The following is a 20,890-nucleotide window of genomic DNA, read 5'->3' as shown; positions in this document are numbered from 1 at the left end:
TACAGTATTGATGTAGCAGTCTTGATCGTTGTGCTAATGTTTCTGTCGTGGGACTAGAACCTATAATCTTCAGAAGCAGGGTCAAGGCAGCTGAAAGCTGAGTCCCAACTGATGCTTAGTGAGCACAATGTTTAAATTTGAAGATAAATAATACATAACAATATTTTTGGATCATGATTGGTCCATAACTTGCATATAGCTATATAGTTGATTTAGAGCATACGAAACATAGAATAGTAAAGCACTGGAACAGGTCCTATAGCCCATGATGTTGTATTGAACTAATTCACAAGTATTTAATGCCTAACTGAATTAATCCCTTCTGCCTACATAATGTCCATACTCTTCCATTCTCTGAGCAGAAATGTTATAGAAATCTCTCTAGGCAGAGGTTTGCAGAAATAACATGCATTTGGGAGTAGTTTCAACATATAGGTGCACTTTCCTTACGGAAAGCAGGGGTTAGATTATTGTATCTGACCTTTCTTCTCCAATATTACAGATGGATGGGGACAGTTCCACCACAGATGCTACCCAGTTAGGAATCGCAGGTGATTACATCAGTGGAAGCCACTATGTGCTACAATCTCATGAAGGTAAGAAGTTACTACAATTAGACACAACTAAAATTCAGTGACTTTCCTCCAAAGCATATCTAGCAGAGAGTCACAATGCATGTTGCCATATAAACATCTGTATTGTGGTGCTGGTTTGGGGGGATTTGAGATGGGGCAGGGAATGAGCTGACACTGTTTTACTACTTTGCGGTCATTGATATTTTTCTCATCACGACTACCATCCAGCAGAGACTAAGTAAGCAGTTGTCGAAGGACTGTTATCCATCACTGTTTGGACAGGTTGAAGGATTCAATGCAGGGTTTTTTTTTTAACCTTGTGACCTCCCCTATATTTGAGAAAAAAACCTGATTTAAAATTTGCTTTTCATTGCACCAGCATGTCAAGGTTCCTATGGTAGTGTAGTGGTTAGTGCAATGCTGTAACAGCTCAGGTTGTCAGAGTTCGATTCTAGTGTCCTCTGTAAGAAAGCTTGTATGTTCTTTCCATGAGTGTGTGGACCCACAGTCCAAGGGCATACTAATTAGTAGGTTAATTGGACTGTAATTAGGCCAAGGTTAATGGGTGGGTTATTGAATGGTTGCAGCTCTTTGGGCCAGAAGGGCCCGTTCCACGCTACATGTTTACAATATAATCACGAAGTATAGTCATCACTGTAGTGCAGGAAATCCTGCAGCCAGTAACATACAAATGGTAACACAATAACGACCAGGTCAGTTAGTTTGGTACTGATGACTGAGGGATGAAGATTGCCTTAGGAAAAGGCGGCAACTAAGTATTTTAGTGATGCTAATACAAAGAAATTGCAATGTTGATGAAAATAACTGTTTTTGCCCAAAAAGGGAAATAGAATCTTTTGCAGCTATGTTGAAAAAAAGTATAAAGAATTTTAATTTAACATCTCCTTGGGAAAACAGTGCCCTCATCAATACAATATGCCTCAATACAACATGATCATCAGCCTGGTTCCTGAATTCAGATGAGGCTCTAACAAATGCTGTTGTCATAGTAGCGCAGGCAAAAGAAATTCAATGGTATGGTAAACCATTCAAAAGGGACCTGCTTCTGTTTCGTCGTTCTTAATATAAAGTAAGTTCACAATAGTGATATGATATCTGTGACCAAATCAGCACCCCATTGACCAAGTATTTACAAGTTCCAAAGTGAGCTATGGATTTGAGAGGCAGGGCAAGTGGGAAATTTTCAAGAGAAAATAGCCACATGTTCCATCAGGTCTTTTATTTGTTACTTGCATTTTGTCTTTAAAAACAAAAAAAAAGTTTGGTTATTAGATGTGGCTGGTTTAACTGTTTGAAAACCACGTCTTTAGAAAAATGCTAATGTTTGAAATGTCCAGAAAAGGCTAATTGGTACAGAGGATGAATGATACTGAAATTTCACCATTACTACCTGTATCGACTCCAACTCAAACAATGGGATTGAAAAGTCTGTCTTGTGACTGCTTGGAATCTACATAAAGGACATCAGACATTACAGCACAGCATAAGCCCTCCAGCTCACAATGTTGTGAAAACCTTTAAACCTACCCTATGATTAATCTAAACCTTTCCTCCCACATAGTCCTCTATTTTTCTATCTAAGACTCATTTAAGTGCCCTTAATGTATTTGCCTCTGCCACCAACCCTGGCATTGTGTTCCACACACCTACCACTGTCTGTGTAAAAAAAAAAGTAAAATACCTCTGACATTGTCCCTGCACGTTCCTCCTCTGACTGTCCACTCTCTCTATACCTCTTATCATGTTATATACCTCACTAGAGGTAGCTGTCATCCTCCTTTGCTCCAAAGAGAAAAACCCTAGCATGCTCAACCTATCTTCATAAGGTATACTCTCTAATGCAGATGACATTCTGGTAAATCTCCTTGCACCCTCTCTAAAGCTTCCACATCCTTCCGATAATGAAGTGACCAGAATAGAACACAATACTCCAAGTTTGGTCCAACCAGAGTTTTATGGGCCTGCAACATTACCTCGTGGCTCTTGAACTTAATCCCCCAGCTAATGAAGGCCAACACACCATACACCTTAACCACCCAGGCAACTTGCATAAAATGAACTTGGCTACCTTCACTTAGTTGACAGTGATTATTAGTCAATGTTATTAAACAGCTTTAAGTTGACTTGGATAAGTAGTTAGGTGGCAAAGAAACTTTTTAAGATCTAAGGTACTTTTCTAAGAACCCCTGTATCCTGTACATGACAGTGACATTGATCATTATGTGTTCTTCACAATGAAATTAGCCATCCTGTATGGAATGAGAAGAGGAGACATGTAGAGTCATACAGTGTGAAAACAGGTCCTTTAGCCGACCAGGTCTGTGCTGACATGTGCCCTATTTGTACAGTAATCCGATACTACTCTCCCAGATTTCTACCGAGATCTCCCTAGATTCTACTATTGCACACACACGAGGGCCAGTGTACAGTGATCAGTTAACCCAACACCAAGCACGTTCTTTGGGATGTGGGAGGAAAGCAGGACCTCCAGGGGAAATCTCTGCAGCCACACAGACGGCACCAGAGGTCAGGATTGAACCTAGGTCACTGGTGTTGTAAAACAGTAGCTGTGTCATTATGCCTCCTCATGCGTAGAGCTTTTGTCAAAGCCTCAGAATGATTACTGAAATAATGTATCTGTGGTGTGGTGATTGGCTACAAATGTATGAAAAGTCTAGGAGATACAGTGATAGTTCTTTGAGAAGAAAGAGTTATTAGGAGGGTCTTTTAAGGTAGGATTTCATCATATGATGATTGCACAGTGAATGTACCATCCCAGGGGAGGAAGTAACTCGAGACACATTGATTTTAATTGGAATGAGGATTTTTCCAGATAATGGATAGGAATGTAACTACCTGGAAAAAGTAGTGAAAGCAAATTTAATTATAACTTTCTCAAAATGTAACAACATGAAAAGGGAAAAAGATTTGCATGATGAGGAAAGAACCTGACTTTGGGAACAGCTCTTGTACAGGCAACATGAACTGGATAATTCCAATTTCTACTGAATCCTGAACCCTTGAGTTGTCGAAGAATTGTTTGTCAGCTGAGTGACTTTGTTTCAGGGGACGCGGATGAGGCGCTCGTAGAACACGACGACACGAATGGCTCCAAGGAGTCTTACAGGGAGCAGGATATCTATCTCCCGATTGCCAACGTCGCTCGGATAATGAAATCAGCAGTTCCTGCAACAGGCAAGGTAGTGTATTTTACCTCTTAACAAATTTATAACAAGCCCTCCACTAAGAGTTGTTATACTCCTCATCTCATTTCAACCACTGGAATTGTTAGGGTCAAAGTAAATAAGTGGTAATTCAGTATAGAAGAACAGGTAATTAATTCACTATGGTGAGAGGGGCTCAAAACATTGAGATATTTTTATTCATTTCATGATTGAGTTCTTCTTTGATTATATAGTAATTTGTTTTTCCTGTAGCCACATTAAGGTAATTGCAACTGACTTCAGTGCCAGCCAAGCTAATTACATTTGCCTGTGTTTCCTATCCATATTGTGAGCCGCTTATCTAAGGAATAATGTGCTGACTTTGTAGTGGTCCAGTGGAGAATCACAAGAATGATCCCAGGAATAAAAGAGTATGAGGAGCATTTGATGGATCTGGGTCTGTACTCGCTAGAGATTAGAGAAGAATGAGTGGATCTCATTGAAACCTATCGAATATAGAATGGGCTAGAGAGAGTGGATGTGGAGAGGATGTTTTGTATACTGGGGAAAATCTAGGATTAGAGAACACAGCCTAGGAGTAGAAAGATGGCCCTTTAGAACAGAAATGAAGAGGAATTTCTTTAGTCAGTGGGTGGGGAATCTGTGGAATTTATTGCCACAGATGGCTGTGGAGGCTATCGTTGGGTATATTTAAGGTGGGTATTGTTAGTCAACGTTTAAGGGGAGAAGCCAAGAGAATAGGGTTGAGAGGGTTAATAAATCAGCCATAATGGAGTGGCAGAGCAGATTCAAAGGGCCAAATGGCCTAATTCTGCTCCTATGTCTTATACTCTCATTCCTGTCCAAATGTCTTTTAAATGTACCACTTCCTCTATCAGCTTTGTGGGAAAATGTTGTGCCTCCTTTAAATCTTTCCCCACTTACAAACCTATGCCCTCTAGTTTTAGACTGCCCTACCCTAGGAAAATAAGATAAAGAGGATTGATTCTTGTTGGATGCATGGTTGTGAATCAGAAGAAACAGATTGGTCAAAGAACTAATGGTGACATGAGGGTGTTTTATTTCCCATACCAGACCTGGTTGATGTCTCAATTCACTAGAAAGAAGAAGGTGCTAGTAGAAGTTCATTTGTAGCTTTCCACAGGAAACTGGAGGGGTAATTGACAAGACTTTTGGAGAAAGTGCTGGGGATTGGAGCAGAGTGGACTGGCCTTCCAGAAATGTCCAGCAGTTGGAGAGTTAATTGTCACTTTGTCATCTATAACTATTCTGTAACTTCAGTGCTGGTAGCAGATCTATCGCCTCCTGATATTCCTTTCTTTACTGCCACCATTTCCTTTTTAAAATCACATTCTACGTTTAGCAACAGCTTTCACACATAGCAAATGTTTTAAGAACAGCTTCTACCCCTCTGCCATCAGATTTCTGATTGGACAATGAGCTAACTCTTGAACGCTACCTCTAATTTTGCTCTCTTTTTGCACTACTTATTTAATTTATATATATTTTTGTTTTTGTAATTTATTGTATTTTTATGTATTGCACTATAGTGCTGCCACAAAACAACAAGTTTCATGACATCTCAGTGATATTAAATCTGATTCTGAAAATCTTTTCAACCCTAACATCTGTTTCTCAAGCATTCAGTCATCCCTCCAAACTTCTTCCATTCAGGTTTTCTCCAATCAGGCAAGATGGAAGTCCGTCTTCAAAGGTCAAAGTAAATTTATTATCAAAATACATACACATCACTATATACAACCCTGAGATTAATTGTCTGCGGGTATTCACAGTAAATACAAAGAAACATAAGAAAATCAATGAGAGGCCTCACACATTAAGATCGACAAACAAGCAATGTGCAGAAGACAAACAAACTGCAAATACAAAAATGAAAAATAATCAAAATAGTAACAATAAATAAACAATAAATATCAAGAACATGAGGTGAAGAGGCTTGGAAAGTGAGTCCTTAGGTTGTGGGAATAGATCAGCATTGAGGTGAGTGAACTTGTCCTCACTGATTCAGGATCCTGAGGGTTGACGGGTAGTAATTGTTCCTGATCTTGCATATGAACTGACCATTTGTACAGTTCCTGATTATGAAAGAATTTTTTAAGAAAACATGGTTTAAGCGCATTAGAACATAGAACAATAAAGAACAAGAACAGGTCTTTCAGCCCATAATGCTGGTGAAATAATTCAGTTAATGATATCTAATTAAAGTAATCCCTTTTGCCAGCTCATAGTCCATATCCATGAATTCTCTGCATTGTCTTTTTATTCCCAATTTTGAGTGCAGTAAATATTTTTGAAGTGCAGTCACTATTATGTAGACAAACTACTTCAGATATTCTGTAGGGATGGTTCCCCTCCAAAGAACAAATCGCTTTTTGATGGTACTGGCAGGGGCTGAATGTTGGGAAGGAAGCTGGAGATCTCCATATACCTCCTCAGGTATTGTCATGCAAGGTTTTAATTTAACTTTAATCTTTAATTAACCCAGTTCCCTGACCAGTTTGACTTGGCACATTATGATGTAAATGCACCGTACCAAGATGATTTTGATGCAAAATGTGAAATAAAGTCAAAATGATGGAAACGCTCAACAGATCAGGCAGTAACTGTGGAGGGAAAAACAGATACACCTCAAAGTTCAAAGTAAATTTACTAGCAGCTCACATATATGTACCATATACTGCTTTAAGATTCATTTTCTTGCAGGCATTCACAATAAAACAAAAAATACAATGGAATCAATGAAAAATTACACACAAAGACTGACATACAGCCAATGTGCAAAAGAAAACAAACTGTGCTGAGGACATGAGTTATAGAGTCCTTGGGAAAGAGTCTGTAGATTGTGGGATCAGTTCAGAGTTGTTGTTAGCCGTATTGGTTCAGAAACCTGATGGTGGAAGGGTAATAACTGTTCCTGAACTTGTTGGTGTGTGACCTAATGCTCCTGTACCTCCTTCCGGATGGCAGCAACAGGAAGAGAAGGTAGACACAATTTTGCTCAATGAGCACTCGTTGCAAATGATTTTTTTTAATACAAAATGTAACTGCTGTTGTCATACATTCTACTGCCAGAAACATACTGGAATCCCCAGAATTAGCAGAATGGATGAGGATGTGGTATATTTGGATGTGCAAAAGGTTTTTAAGTTGTCATGCAAGAGACAAAACTAGATCATAATTATGGGGGGATGGTGGTAATGCTTATAATACAATGAACTGATGGTTGGTCAGAAAACAGGAAGACGGAAGTATTAATTCTTTTTTTTAGGGATATGAGGTTGTGACTAGCAGGGTGCTGCAGAATTGTTGCTAGGGTTAAGTGGCGAATCTCTCATCCGTGAGCATTTCGGAGACTGTGACCACAACTCCCTGACCTTTGCCATAGCCTTGGATGGGGGTAAGAGCAGACGGTGTGGGAAAGGATCTAATTAGGGTAAGGGGAATTATGATGCTATTAGACAGGATCTTGGGAGCACAAATTGAGAACAGATATACTTGGGGAAATGAGCAACTGAAATGTGGAGGCTTTGTAGACCTACTGAGCTCCTCCAACTGATTGTTCATTGCTCCGGATTCCAGTAACTGCGGTTTCCTACGTCTCTGTGGTCTCAAAATAAGTTAACCATTTGATAAGGAGATTGTAGAATCTTTGGAAGGGGTGCAGAGCTCATTCACTTTCATGGGGTTCTAGATAGGTTTGTTCCATTGCTGCAGGGAGAGGATAGTAGGGTGGGAGGAGAAAAGTTAGATTGATCTTTGAGTAGGCTGTGAGGTCGGCCCAACATCATGGGCCAAAGGCCTGAACTGTTCTGTGTTCGATGTTCACCATCTTAGATGAAGAGATCGAATGTCAGATATCTCAGCTGGATGGCAGTGTGGGCTGTAGGAAGGATGCTGAGAGACTGCAGGAATAGCTGAATGGGTGAGAGATAGTCTGGAAAAATAAGATCATTCACTTTGGTTGAAAATGTGGAAAGGACAAGTATTTATTAGATGGTGAGAATTCTGTTCATCATCTCCAACCATTTATTTCGCATCAGTGTACGCACAGTATACTCTGAGACTGGCAATCACTTTTCGGGTTTTAGCTTCAGGTGGAAGTCAACAGGCTGTAGCAGCTAGCAACAAACTGGCGTCAAGCACAGGGTCCTCCATAATTTCTGAGGTCTGTAAAGCTTTATGGAAAGCATTGCAGCCAGAGTTCCTTCCCTGCCCTTCAGTCGCCCAATGGCAAGCTATTGCAGCGTAGGAGGAAATGCGATGCTACCAAGCAGACCAATCACAGTTGTTGCGGTCTGCGTCGCCACGACACGTAGTTACATTTTGGGAGAAGTGCACGTTAGGCTACGGTGTAGGGTTCAGTGTAGAGTACAACGTAGGGTACGCCGCTACGGCGTACATTTGACGCACAAGTATAAATCAGCCTTTAGATGTCACTCAACTTGCTGAGTTTCTCCAGCAGTTAGTTTGTTGCTCCTGAATCCAGCATCTCAAAGTTCAAAGTAAATTTATTATCAAAGTACGTATATGTCACTGTATACTACCTTGAGATTCAGTTTCTTTCAGGCATTCACAGTAAAACAAAGTACAGAATATAAAAACTACACATGAACACTGACAAACAACAAATGTTCAAAAGAAGACAAACTGTGCAAAATAAATAAATTATACTGAGAACATGAGTTGTAGAGTCCTTGAAAGGTAGTCCATGGTTGTGGAACAGTTCAGAGTTGGTGGGACGTAAACCCTTGTATCTCCTTCCCGATGGCAGTAGTGAGAAGAGAGCATGGCCTGGATGGTCAGGGTCCGTAATGATGGATGCTGCTTCCTTGTGGCAATGTTCCTTATAGATATACTCAATACTGCATCTGCAGTCTTTGAGTCTCCGCAGTCTCAAAATAAGTTGGCCATTCAGTACAGAAGTTTTGGAATTTTTTTGAAGAGAATCAGAGCTCCATGCTGAGCGTATTCAAGGCAGGGAGTGAAATTTTGAATAATAAGGGAGTAATCAACAATAATGGGTTAAATGCAGAAGAATGGTGCTGAGGTGAAGCATCAGCCACAGGTACAGGGCAATTGGTCAACTGGTGCTGTTTATGTTCTAACAGTTAGCTTTCTCTGCTAACAGATTGCTAAAGATGCAAAGGAATGTGTCCAAGAGTGTGTAAGTGAATTTATCAGCTTTATCACATCCGAGGCCAGTGAGCGATGTCATCAAGAAAAACGCAAAACCATCAATGGAGAAGACATCCTTTTTGCCATGTCCACACTAGGCTTCGACAGCTATGTGGAGCCACTGAAACTCTACCTGCAGAAGTTCAGAGAGGTGAAGCTGTTTTCACTTTTTTTAAAATAAATGTTTAAGTTGTCTTATTATTTATAAAGAATTAAAAGACTAACTTGAATTGTACAGGCAATGAAGGGGGAGAAAGGATTGAACGCATCAACAGGTGGAGGCACAGATGGCCTTGGAGAAGAGCTCACAGATGAAACTTTTTGTAAGTGCTGCTTGAAGCCTTCATCCAGAGGCTGGTGAATCTGTGGAATTTATTGTCACTGGTTGTGGCGACCAAGTCAGTTGGTGTATTTATAGTGGAGGTTGATAGGTTCTTGATTAATAGGAACATCAAGGTTATGAGGAGGAGGCAGGATAATGGGGCTGAAGAGAATAATAAATCAACCATGATCAAATGGCAGAGCAAACTCGATGGGCTGAATAGTCTAATTCTGCTCCAGTGTCTTATATCTAAATTATTAAAACAAAAATACTCTGTCATAGCGCAATATAGCATGGAAACAGGCTCTTCAGCCCAACTCAGCCATACTGATTGTGATGACCACTAATCTAGTCCTATTTGCTTGCATTTAGCCCATTTCCCTCTGACCTTAGTACTTAGGGTGGTGAATCTGTGGAATTCATTGCCACATACGGCTGTGAAGGACAAGTTATTAGGTGTATTTAAAGTGGAGATTGGTAAGTTCTTGGTTAGTAAGGGTGTTAAAGGTTATGGGGAGAAGGCAGGAGAATGGGCTTGAGAGGGAAATTCTGCCATCATTGAATGGCAGATCAGACTGAATGGCCTAATTCTGCTCCTATGTCTTATGCAACTCTCTCACCGTGGCTCGTGACAAATTAAGCTTGTTAGCTATCTCTGGCTAACAGCCATGTAACTGGGCAATGCATGGGTAACAGTGAGATGACCATCTCCAATAAGATCAGTATGATCATCTAGGATTGGTATGATTCGGGTTCAGCCAAACAGGAAAGTTGGAATGTTCTGTTGAGAGAATAAAAGTTATGGTGAATGCTGTATAAATATTGCCCCAAATAAAAGTTATTGTTTGCCAGGAAATAACGGAACTTACGCCAGCACAAACTTAAAGTGGAAGTATATTTACAGATATTTCAACTTTAACAGTTAATAGAAAAAGGGCCCATTACAGCTAAACAGTCTATAATGTGCACATAAACATTGGAGCTCATTGCTGGGTAGTTGGGTACTTCACTTTACTCAGAGTGCTGAACCCACATCCTGTGTGAAAGACTCCAGTTACAATTCAAATTTCCCTTGTAGTCTGCTACGTACTAACTGGCTAACTTGGAAGTATTGGCACTTCCACCATTGTAATGTTGAATCAGGTTCATGGGTCTAGCAAGTGAGACAGAAAGCACTGACTTTGAATAACTGTATTAATTATTTATTTACAAACAGAAAACAGAAAATGGTTCGGCACAGCCAAGAAGGGCCAAAAGGCCCGTTTCTGTGCTGTAGTTTCTATGGTTTCTATTTCACCAAATATTCATGTTCTACAAGTTACAGACGCTACAAAGCTGAATATTCAACAAACATATGTACATTCAACAAACATACTTAGCTAAAAGCACACACAGAGCATACCTTCCCAATGGCTATGTGCACCGCTTGCCTTAAACAAAGGGAGTGAGAGAGAACCTCCCACGTGTGCTCTCTATATACCCAGGATGTTTGAAACTGAACACCAGGCGGCTGTCCAATGGGAAAAGCAGCTGCAGTTTCTAAACTAACCAATCATGACAGAAGCAACTTTTGACAATCAGAATACTCACCCCCCCCCCCCCCCACCAAAGGACATCTATGGTACCATTTGCCTGCACAAAGAACGTCTTATAGTAGTTTTAAGATGTTGGAAAAGATTTATAAATTGAAAATTTTCCTAAACCCAACAGTGCAAGATGAACTGAACTGGAAAATTTGTTGGTGCACTGTCATTTCCAGTGGGTTTGCAAATAGCTGGGGCTAGTTTAATATCTGAAGTGACGGAAATTCCTACAAAGCCATTTTGGGCATTAGAATACCATTTAATGTTACAGATAAGGGCCTGCTAGATCAACACTGTATCAGTAGGACTTGCCAAATCCCATAGAGAAAAAATAACTTAGCAGAACTCTGAAGTGGATAGATTGGAGGGATTCAATGAGGCAAAATAGGAGAACAATGGATAAGTGACCAGCAAGGACCAGTCAGAATGTATGGTCGTCTTCTCTTCTGTAACTCCTGAATTGATATGTTTTTGACAAGAATATTCCACTGCCTATCAAGTGAAACATCATCAAACCGCTTATAAAATCTGAGCAAATCTTTTAAAATACTTGGCCATTATGGAAACAGATCATTCACAATAAACATTTTTCTGAAGTTTAAGTTTAGTGAGAATTATGTAGACCCGGGCATAATTTGGTCTAAAGTTCAAAATGAAGTTATTATCAAAGTACATATGTGTCACCATACACAATCCTGAGATTCATTTTCCTGCAGGCATACTCAATAAATCCATAATAGAAAGTTAAAGCGTAACAGAATTAATGAAAGACCTCACCAACTTGGGCATTCAACCACTGTGCAGAAGACAAAAAGCTGTGCAAAGACAATAAGAAAGACATAAGCAATAAATATCAAGAACATGAGATGAAGGGACCTTGAAAATAAGTCCATAGGTTCAATAATGGGGCAAGTGAAGCTGACTGTAGTTATCCCCTCTGGCTCAAGAGCCTGATGGTTGAGGGGTAATAACTTCATTAACCTAGTGGTGTGAGTCTTGAGGCTCCTGTACCTTCCTCCTGATGGCAGGAGTGAGGAGAGAGCATATCCTGGGTGGTGGGGGGAGGGGGTCCCTGATGATGAACGCAGCTTTCCTGTGGCAATGTTTCTAGTGTACAATAGTTTTGTCTTCGCTGCAACAAAAATACCTCTGTGCCACTCAAAAGCTTAATAACACTTGTTTCCATCAACAGCTAATCAATTGACAACAGGCTTGATTACCGCTGATGGCCAACCACAGAACGTCATGGTGTATACAACATCTTACCAACAGGTGAGCAATGCCTTTTAAAGATTTCTCATCTTGTGCAATGGAAATAAGCTTTACCCTTAGTGCCTTAACGAAGGAAATAGAAGAAATATGTTATTTCTCCCCCGAGCCTCCTATACCGGTCAATAAGATGACGTGTAATCTTTTACAATGACCTCATTCCTGTACTCCTTGATACCCTTGACGCCCAAAGATCTCCTGGCCTTGGCATTATGATTGGTTTATTATTGTCACGTGTACCAAACTACAGTGAAAAACTTCATTTTGCATGCCATCCTTTTATTACCACAATGCATTGGGTAGTACAAGGCAAAACAGAAACGGAATAAAGTATTACAATCACAGAGAACAGGCAGACAGTAAGGAGTAACACTGTAGCGAGACAGGTTGAGATCAAGTGACAATCTTATTGTACTTGGGGACTGTAGTCTTATTTACGTCATCTGAGCATTCTCAGAGCAAGGATATAATGTAAACACTTTATAAGGCATTGGTCAGACTACATTCCGGAATCGTTGTGAGCAATCTTGGGCCCAGTATGTAGAGAAAGATGAGCTGGCCCTGGAGAATGTCCAGAAGAGATTCACAAGAATGATCCCATGAATGAAAAACTTAACCTGTGATATTTCTGGGCCTGTACTTGATGGAGTTCAGAGGGATCGGGGGGGGGGTGTTAGTTCTTATTGAAACCCACTGAATACTGAAAGGCCTAGGAGGAGTGGATGTGCAGAGGAGATTTCCATCAGTAGGAGAGTCTAGGATCCAAGGGCACAGTCAGTCTCTGAATAAAGGGATGACCCTTTAAAACTGAGACGAGGTGGAATTTATTCAGCCAGAGGGTGGTGAATCTGTGGAGTTTGTTGCCACAGAGGTAAGTGGAAGACAGGTCATTGGGTTTCTTTAAGGCAGAGATTGATAGGTTTTTGAATGGTAGGGGGGTGAAGGGTTGTGAGGAGAAGATGGAGTGGGATTGCTGAAGAGGTGGAGATTTAGTTGCAAATTTTGGATAATTTTGTGTAAGGTTAGGAATGTTGAAGGTGGTAGAGTTGGTATGCAGGTGAAATAAAAACAGAAAATTGTGGAAACAGCAGGTGATGGATCTTCTAGAAGAGAAGCGGTTCATATTTCAGAACTTTCATCAGTTCTGCACAGAATTTTCCAGCATTTTATTTCAGACTTCCTGCATTTGCAGGCTTTTGCTCAGCTACAGGCAAGCAAAGAGCTGACAGAATAGTGGAACAGTTTCACAGTGCAAAAATGCCTTTGCAAATGCTGGCAAATGAGACAAGCTTAGATGGGCATCTCAGTTGGTATGGACCACTTGGGCCAAAGAGTTCCTTTCCTTATTGTATTACTCTGAATCTATAGTAATCCCTAATGGTAATCCTTCCACCTACATAGAACAATACAGCAGAACAGAACCTACTCAAAAATCAGTCTATTCCCTCCCTTCCACATTAGGAAGAAGGAAATACTAGAACCACGGGCCAATGGTGTTCAAAATAAAATTCTGAGTATTACTATTGTTACCCAAACTTTAACATATAGTCCCTTATCCTGTGACAGTTTTGTGAGCATAATTTAGTCGATTTTGATGACATTTTGAAAACCATTAATTGTATGGATTGAGATCACAGATTTCCAGAGGAGGTTGACAAGAATGATCCCAGGTATGAAAAGGTATGACTCTGGGTCTGTACTTGCTGTAGTTTAGAGAATGGAGAATTTATATTCAAGTTAAAATATAGAAACTGGAACTTAAAAAGCTGCCATCAACAGAGTACTATGGGATCCCGATGCTTTTGCAATCCTTCATTCTTCAGAAGTCAAGAATGAGGCATAAAACTTATTATAACAATTTTATTAAATGTTACTCGAATAAAGAACAAACAAAGAAAAAAGTAGTCATAGTCATCTTGTACTCAGACTAGAGATTTTGTAAGTCTTCGATAAGAGTGGATGTAGAGAGGATGTTTCCTATAGTGGGGAAGTCTAGGACCAGAGGACACACTCAGAATAAAAGGAAGTCCTTTTAGAACAGAAATGAAGAGGATTTCTTTAGCCGAAGGGTGATGAATCTATGGAATTTATCACCACAGACAGCTGTGGAGGCCAAGTCATTGGGTATATTTAAAGCAAAGGTTGATAGACTCTTGATTAGTAATAAATCAGCCAAGATGGAATGGTGGAGCAGATTCGATTGGCTTCGTTTCCTAATTCTGCTTCTACATCTTAAGTGCTTATGTCTACAGTTTTCTGGAGGTGCGACTGGATCAGTAATTTGTTCAGTGCTCTGAAAGTTTGTATACATCAAGATTGGGAAAAAGTGAATTAATAACAAAAATTAAGTTCCTCTCCTATTTCCTTACTGATTTGAAAGAAATCAATTAACCTGAAACAAGCTCTCTTTTAAATACCTCAAATGTATTTCTGTGATGTTTCTTGGCATCACCATTAATGATTTTGATGTTGAAATTAGTCACAAGTAGTGTTGATATCTATAAAGAGAAAAATGTTAGTATTCCCATCCCACATCACCAGAGCTAACCGTGAGGAAGTTGCCCTATTTGTGTTTCTATGCATTTTCAGTTTTAATTTACGGCAGGTCTTCTGCTTTTCATTTACTGTCAGTTTACTGAGTGCAAACTCAACACTGCATTTGATGGTGAGTTTTTAAATAAACTGGGGTCACTGTATCCACACTTTGGACATGAGTGGAGCACAAGCAACCCAGATTCGATCCTGACCTTGGGTGCTGTTTGTGTGGAATTTGCATGTTCACCCTGTGGCTACGAGGGTTTCCCTAGATGCTCCAGTTTCATCCCACGTCTCAAAGACATGCAGGTTGGTGGGTTATTTAGTCATAGGGTACCAGAATAAGACTTGCATAGTGAATGGTAGGACAATGAGGAGTGTGGTAGAGTAGAAGTGGCATTTGGAGTTCAACCTAATTAAATGTGAAGTGGTTCATTTCGGTAGGTCATGTTTGAACAGAGTTGGCAGTGTGGAGGATCAGTGATGTCTTGGGGTCTATATCCATAGGACACTCAGAGCTGCTGCTCAGGTTGACAGTATTGTTAAGAAGGTGACACACATAAAAGTTGCTGGTGAACGCAGCAGGCCAGGCAGCATCTCTAGGAAGAGGTGCAGTCGACGTTTCAGGCCGAGACCCTTCATCAGGACCTCTTCCTAGAGATGCTGCCTGGCCTGCTGTGTTCACCAGCAACTTTTATGTGTGTTGCTTGAATTTCCAGCATCTGCAGAATTCCTGTTGTTTTTGTTAAGAAGGCGTATGGTGTGATGGCCTTCATCAACTGGGATTGAGCTCAAGAGCCATGAGATGATGTTAAAATTATATAAGACCTTAGTTAGACCCCACTTGGAGTACCGTGTTCAGTTCTGGTCACCTCACTACAGGAGAGATGTGGATACTATAGAGAGTGCAGAGGAGATTTACAAGGATATTGTCTGGATTGGAGAGCATGCCTTAAGAGAATAGGTTGAGTGAACTCAGCCTTTTCTCTTTGGAACAACTGAGGATGAGAGGTGACCTGATAGAGGTGTATAAAATGATGAGAGGCATTGATTGTGTGGCTAGCCAGAGGCTTTTTCTCAGGGCTGAAATGGCTAACACATGGAAGCATAGCTTTAAGGTGCTTGGAAGTAGGTACAAGGGGGATGTCAGAGGTAAGTTTTTTACACAGAGAGTGGTGGGTGCATGGAATGCACTGCCAGTGACAATGGTAGAAGTGGATACTATAGGGTCTTTTAAGAGACTCTTAGATAGGTAAATGGAGCTTAGAAAAATAGAGGGCTATGCGGTAGGGTAATTCTAGGCAGCTTCTAGGGTAGGTTACATGGTTGGCACAACATTGTGGACTGAAGAGCCTGTAATGTGCTGTAGATTTCTATGATTCTATAGAGATATCTAGTAATACAGATCCATAATTTCTTGGAAGTGTTGTCACAGGTAAATAGGGTCAAAGAGGCACATTGACCTTCATAAGTCAGAGTATTTATTACACAACATGGGATGTTATGTTGAAATTGTATAAGTCGTTGGTGAAGCCTAATTTGGAGTATAGTGTGCAATTTTTGGTACAAGAAAGATGTCAATAAGATTGAAAGAGTACAGAGAAAATTAAGAAGGATGTTGTTGGGATTTGAGGACCTGAGTTATAGGGAAAAGTTGAATAGGTTAGAACTTCATTCCCTGGAACATAGGAGTTTTGATAGAGGTATACAAAATTATGAGGTATCTAGTTAGGGTTAATGCAAGCAGGCTATGTCCACTGAGGTTAAGTGAGACTAGAACTAGAGGTCGTGGGTGAAAGGTGAAATGTTTAAGGGAAACATGGAGGAAACGTCACACAGAGGGTGGTGCGAGTGTGGAAGGGAGTGGTGGATACGGGTTCAATTTCAACATTGAAGAGAAGTTTGGATAATTACATGGATGGGAGAGATATAGGGTGCTATGATCTAGGTGCAGGTTGATGGGACCAGGCAGAATAACAGTTCAACATGAACTAGATGGGCCAAAGGGCCTGTTTTTTTCTGTGCTGAATGCTCCATCTGCTGTGTAGATGAGTGATAGAATCTGGGAAAGGTTGATGGGAATGTGGGGAGATCAAAAATGAGATTAATGTCAGATTAGAGGGATGGTTGATCGTTGATGGGCCAGCATCTGTGTGTCTCTGATTTTCACTATCTGTACATGTTGTTTATAGACTAACCAACTGACTCTGTCCTCCTTGACCCTGGCAGATTTCAGGTGTACAGCCCATTCAGTTCTCCTGATAGAAGCCATTCAGACTTGGAAGCGCATTAAACCCTACAGTAAACGAAATGGAATCAGAGAGAAGACAAGAGCAGTTGAATGGTCAACATTTCTGCAGAGGATGATCTTTACCTGCTCTTGAATTATATTCTTCTGGATAGTTGTAGATGCTTTGACAGGTTCCTGGGGTCTGACTGAGAAATCCTGTTTCTGAACCCCTCACCTGAAGGATCATTTCTTATTTACCAGTTTTAAAACAAAAACTGAACCTTTATAATGTATCACAGTTACAAAGTACTTTTGTTTTGTACAAGAGTTGGGTTTTGTGTGAACACATACAGGAAGCTGATGTCATTGGCCGCTGTGTGTCCAATTTACTACTGTCGGAACTTACTGGGCAGTATCTTATTTTCATATTGAATCATGTTGCTCCTTTTGTAATTCAAATAAGTAATTTCACTAGATGTACCCTTTTAATAAAACAGGTGTAAAATAAATTGTTTTTGAGAGTACAAAACTTGTGTTTTTGTCCATCTGTCTCGCAATTTCAGCAAACACATTGGTTCGGAAGTTCCGGTCAAGATGGCACCAAAGCTGCGGTCTCTGTTGAGGTCATAGCTCAGATTTAGATGCTTTTTGGATTCATAGAGATAGTTTTGGGGACAGGGAGTTGGGGGATCAGGTTGGGGTTAAGAGCAGGAATGTGGAGGAGTTACAGGTCAGGCCAGAGCCCTGGTGCTAGCACTGTAATAGTGTTATGCTCCGCTGTACTGCCATGCCACCCAGTAATGATGGGTCAGTAAGGAAGGCATGATTGAGTCTTTGAAACGTTTCCTCTGTCTTTGAAGAAACTACTAGCCTTGTTGGAACTTAGAGTACAGTACATGCTTCAGGTCACTGGTGTTCTGGCCACTGGAGCAGAACTTTGATACTTCAGATATTGGGTGAGCAGAAGTCGCAGACATTTTCTGCAACTTCAAAGGGTACTTCCTTGCACACCCCGACACGCAGTAGTTGTGTAAGATACATTAGGAAACCAAGACTTCAGAGACAATTTTTAGATGCAAATATTTCATGTCATGCAGTCATAATCAAACATGCTTTCAAAGGAGTTGTGATATTCCAGCTGTATTTGCTGATGTGGAAATACAAATCAGACAGATGTTGTTCATTTAAACCAGTGGTTCCCAAAGTGGTCAATATCACTATCCCCCCCCCCCACCCAGGGGCAGTGGGAGTTTCTAAGGGTTGATAAAGATGAGGTGGGTTAAAGGGGGCAGTAGGGAGTGGTGCTCGGTATTTAGGGTGGCAGCTGAGGGATAACAGACTTAATTTAAGAAATGAATTACATAAGCATTTGATCCTCAGTATCTCATAATGGTTACAATGATCATGTACTCACCTCATCTCTTGCTAACTCACTGTTCTAGACTTTGCTTGAAAGGCATTATAATTGTTGAAAAGTAGTGTTCCCATAAAAGTAGGATTCCCATACTTTAATCGCATTGTGACACAATTCCTGTGAATTAGGGTATAGCATTCAACGGGGTAAAGTTCAGAATCTGCCCTTTCAAATAGCCTTGACCACATTTCTCTAGCCTGCAGCTCAACTGAGATCGGTACCCACTTTATGTATCTTCATCCAGAGTCAAGTTTTGCGTGAGCTATGATACATCATAACTTTCCCCTTTATTAATCGCAGTGCTTGAGGTTGGACATAAAGAATAGGTGATTGATCATGTTGTTAATCCATAATGAAAATGGCAGAAGCCGACCAAACAAAAAAGAAGTGCGGATAATATAGTGTGGAGTATCTGAAATACGGATTTATAACCAGCTCCAATCAACCAACAGCAGCCAATGTGTCTGTTGTGTGAAAAAGTTTTTTTCAAATGAGGCAATGAACCTGTCCGGGCTCCTTGAGCATTTGAAGAGAATACACTTTGATAAAGCAAACAAGAACTTAGATTATTTTCAGTCATATTGTGAAAACTATCACAAATGGAAAATACTTCAAAACATGTTTGCCAGCACTTCACAACAAAACAGTGATGGTTTGTGTGCTTCATACAGCATTTCATTGTTCATTGCTAAATCTGGAAAGCCCCATGCAATTGGGGAAGAACTGATTATGCCAGCAGTAAGGGAGGTTCTAAGTCTGATTTTGCCCAAAGTCACCAGCCCAAATAATTAAAGCAATTCAACTCAACACCAACTGTTCAAAGATGAATAGATGAAATGTCTGATAATGTGGAAGACACATTGTGCAACATACTTAGGACAACATAATTTGCTCAGCAGTTGGATGAGTCAACTTTGCCAGATCTTTGCTTCTTGGTTATGTTTGCCTCGTATGATTAAAGCATAGTTCCAAAGTTGTTATTTGCAAGGGGATTAAAAACAGATATGAAGAGAGAGTCTAAAAAAAACACGAGGAAATTTGCAGATGCTGGAATTTCAAGCAACACACATCAAAGTTGCTGGTGAACGCAGCAGGCCAGGCAGCATCTCTAGGAAGAGGTACAGTTGACGTTAGTCCTGACGAAGAGTTTCGGCCCGAAACGTCCACTGTACCTCTTCCTAGAGATGCTGCCTGGCCTGCTGCGTTCACCAGCAACTTTTATGAAGAGAGAGTCAATGTTTTAAGTTGTTGAGCAATTTTCCAAAGAGAAGAACATTCCACTTACTAACATTCTTGCTTGTACAACAGATGGGGCACCATCAATGACAGAACGTCACTGTAGGGTTAATACTTCATTGAAAAGGTTGTACCTAACATATTTACCATTCTCTGTGTAATTCACAGACAATATTTTGTCACAAAAAATGTAAGTGATGGACTTCACAAATCATTTAAATACTGTTATTACAGCAGTAAATAAGATCAACTCCCATGCTCTCAATTCTCAACTATTTTGACAGCTGTGTATTGAGAATGATAAACAATTTGAACACTAGCTGTTGCACACAGAAGTCAGATGGCTCTCAAAAGGAAACTGCCTGAGGTGTTTCCATGTGCTTCTTGAAACTGTGATAAAATTCTTTGAAGACTCAAATGCTTCATTCAGTAACCAACTCAGGAATATTAGGCATTACATTGCTTATTTGTCAGAATTATTCACAAAGTTTAATGAAATCAATCTTCAATTGTAAGGAAATGATGTGAAACTTATTAAAGTCAAATTAGTCGTCTCCACATTTTTGTCCAAATTAACACTATTTAACATTATTCATGACTTTTTCCAATTTCCAAACATCTCTGAGCTGGAAGAGAAAGAAAGAGTACCAGATGATGATCTTCAATTACACTGTGCCCACCTGGTGAGCTGCATAAAGACATCGGTGAGGTTTCAGTGTCTTCTCTCGATCCAAATTCCCGATTGGGTAATAAATCCCCTCCTGAATATCGTAATGAGGAATTAACAGGAAGGATGGAGGAAAAATTGATCTTTGCTACAAAATGACTTTGAACTGAAGCTGAGGTTTATAAAATCCTATCAAGACTTTTGATTGCAGAAAGAAATCATTGAATGCTACCCTAGGCTGTGGAAAAAGGTGAAGATGGTCTTTGTTGCCTTTCCCACATCACATTTAGTGATGCGCAGTTTCAGTGCAGTTGCACAACTTCTTCCAAGCAACAAAATAGACTGCAAATTGCTGAACGTGGGGATCTGAGGCTCCTGAGTGACATTCAACTTGATGTTGAGAAGCTGATATCACTGCTCCAAGCCTATCCATCTCATAGAAAGGTAAAAAAGCAATGAATAGCTGAATTAATGTACGATCTAAAATTGTTGATGAAAAATAGCCTTTACTGTAATTAAATAAAGGAATAATTTTATTTGTAGCTTTAAATAGATTTGAATAATTTTTGCAATTAGTTGCCACTGGTTTGAATTTGCAGTTCCTGTTTTCTTTCAATGTGCATCGTAAGTCAAAATTCTTTGTAGTTTTTATATAAT

At 40.1% G+C, this 20,890-nt stretch overlaps 1 protein-coding gene across 3 annotated transcripts in view; it reads left to right on the top strand.

The window, feature by feature from the left end:
* Nucleotides 1–17,434, top strand: part of LOC134352394 (nuclear transcription factor Y subunit beta-like) — a 34,736-nt gene extending 17,302 nt beyond the window's left edge. For all 3 annotated transcript variants that reach the window (XM_063059724.1, XM_063059723.1, XM_063059722.1), the window contains exons 2-7: nt 503–596; nt 3,663–3,796; nt 8,931–9,128; nt 9,216–9,300; nt 12,075–12,154; nt 16,916–17,434. In XM_063059724.1, coding sequence (XP_062915794.1) covers nt 503–596; nt 3,663–3,796; nt 8,931–9,128; nt 9,216–9,300; nt 12,075–12,154; nt 16,916–16,948 — 624 coding nt within the window. In that variant the 3' untranslated portion in view covers nt 16,949–17,434. The remainder of the gene's footprint in view (nt 1–502; nt 597–3,662; nt 3,797–8,930; nt 9,129–9,215; nt 9,301–12,074; nt 12,155–16,915) is intronic.
* The last annotated feature ends 3,456 nt before the right edge of the window (nt 17,435–20,890 follow it).

The sequence above is a fragment of the Mobula hypostoma genome, chromosome 9 (genome assembly GCF_963921235.1).
Source record: "Mobula hypostoma chromosome 9, sMobHyp1.1, whole genome shotgun sequence".
In the NCBI taxonomy this organism is placed as follows: Eukaryota; Metazoa; Chordata; class Chondrichthyes; order Myliobatiformes; family Myliobatidae; genus Mobula; species Mobula hypostoma.
Note: the sequence above shows the minus strand (reverse complement) of the source record. Positions and strands in the feature narration are given on the sequence as shown.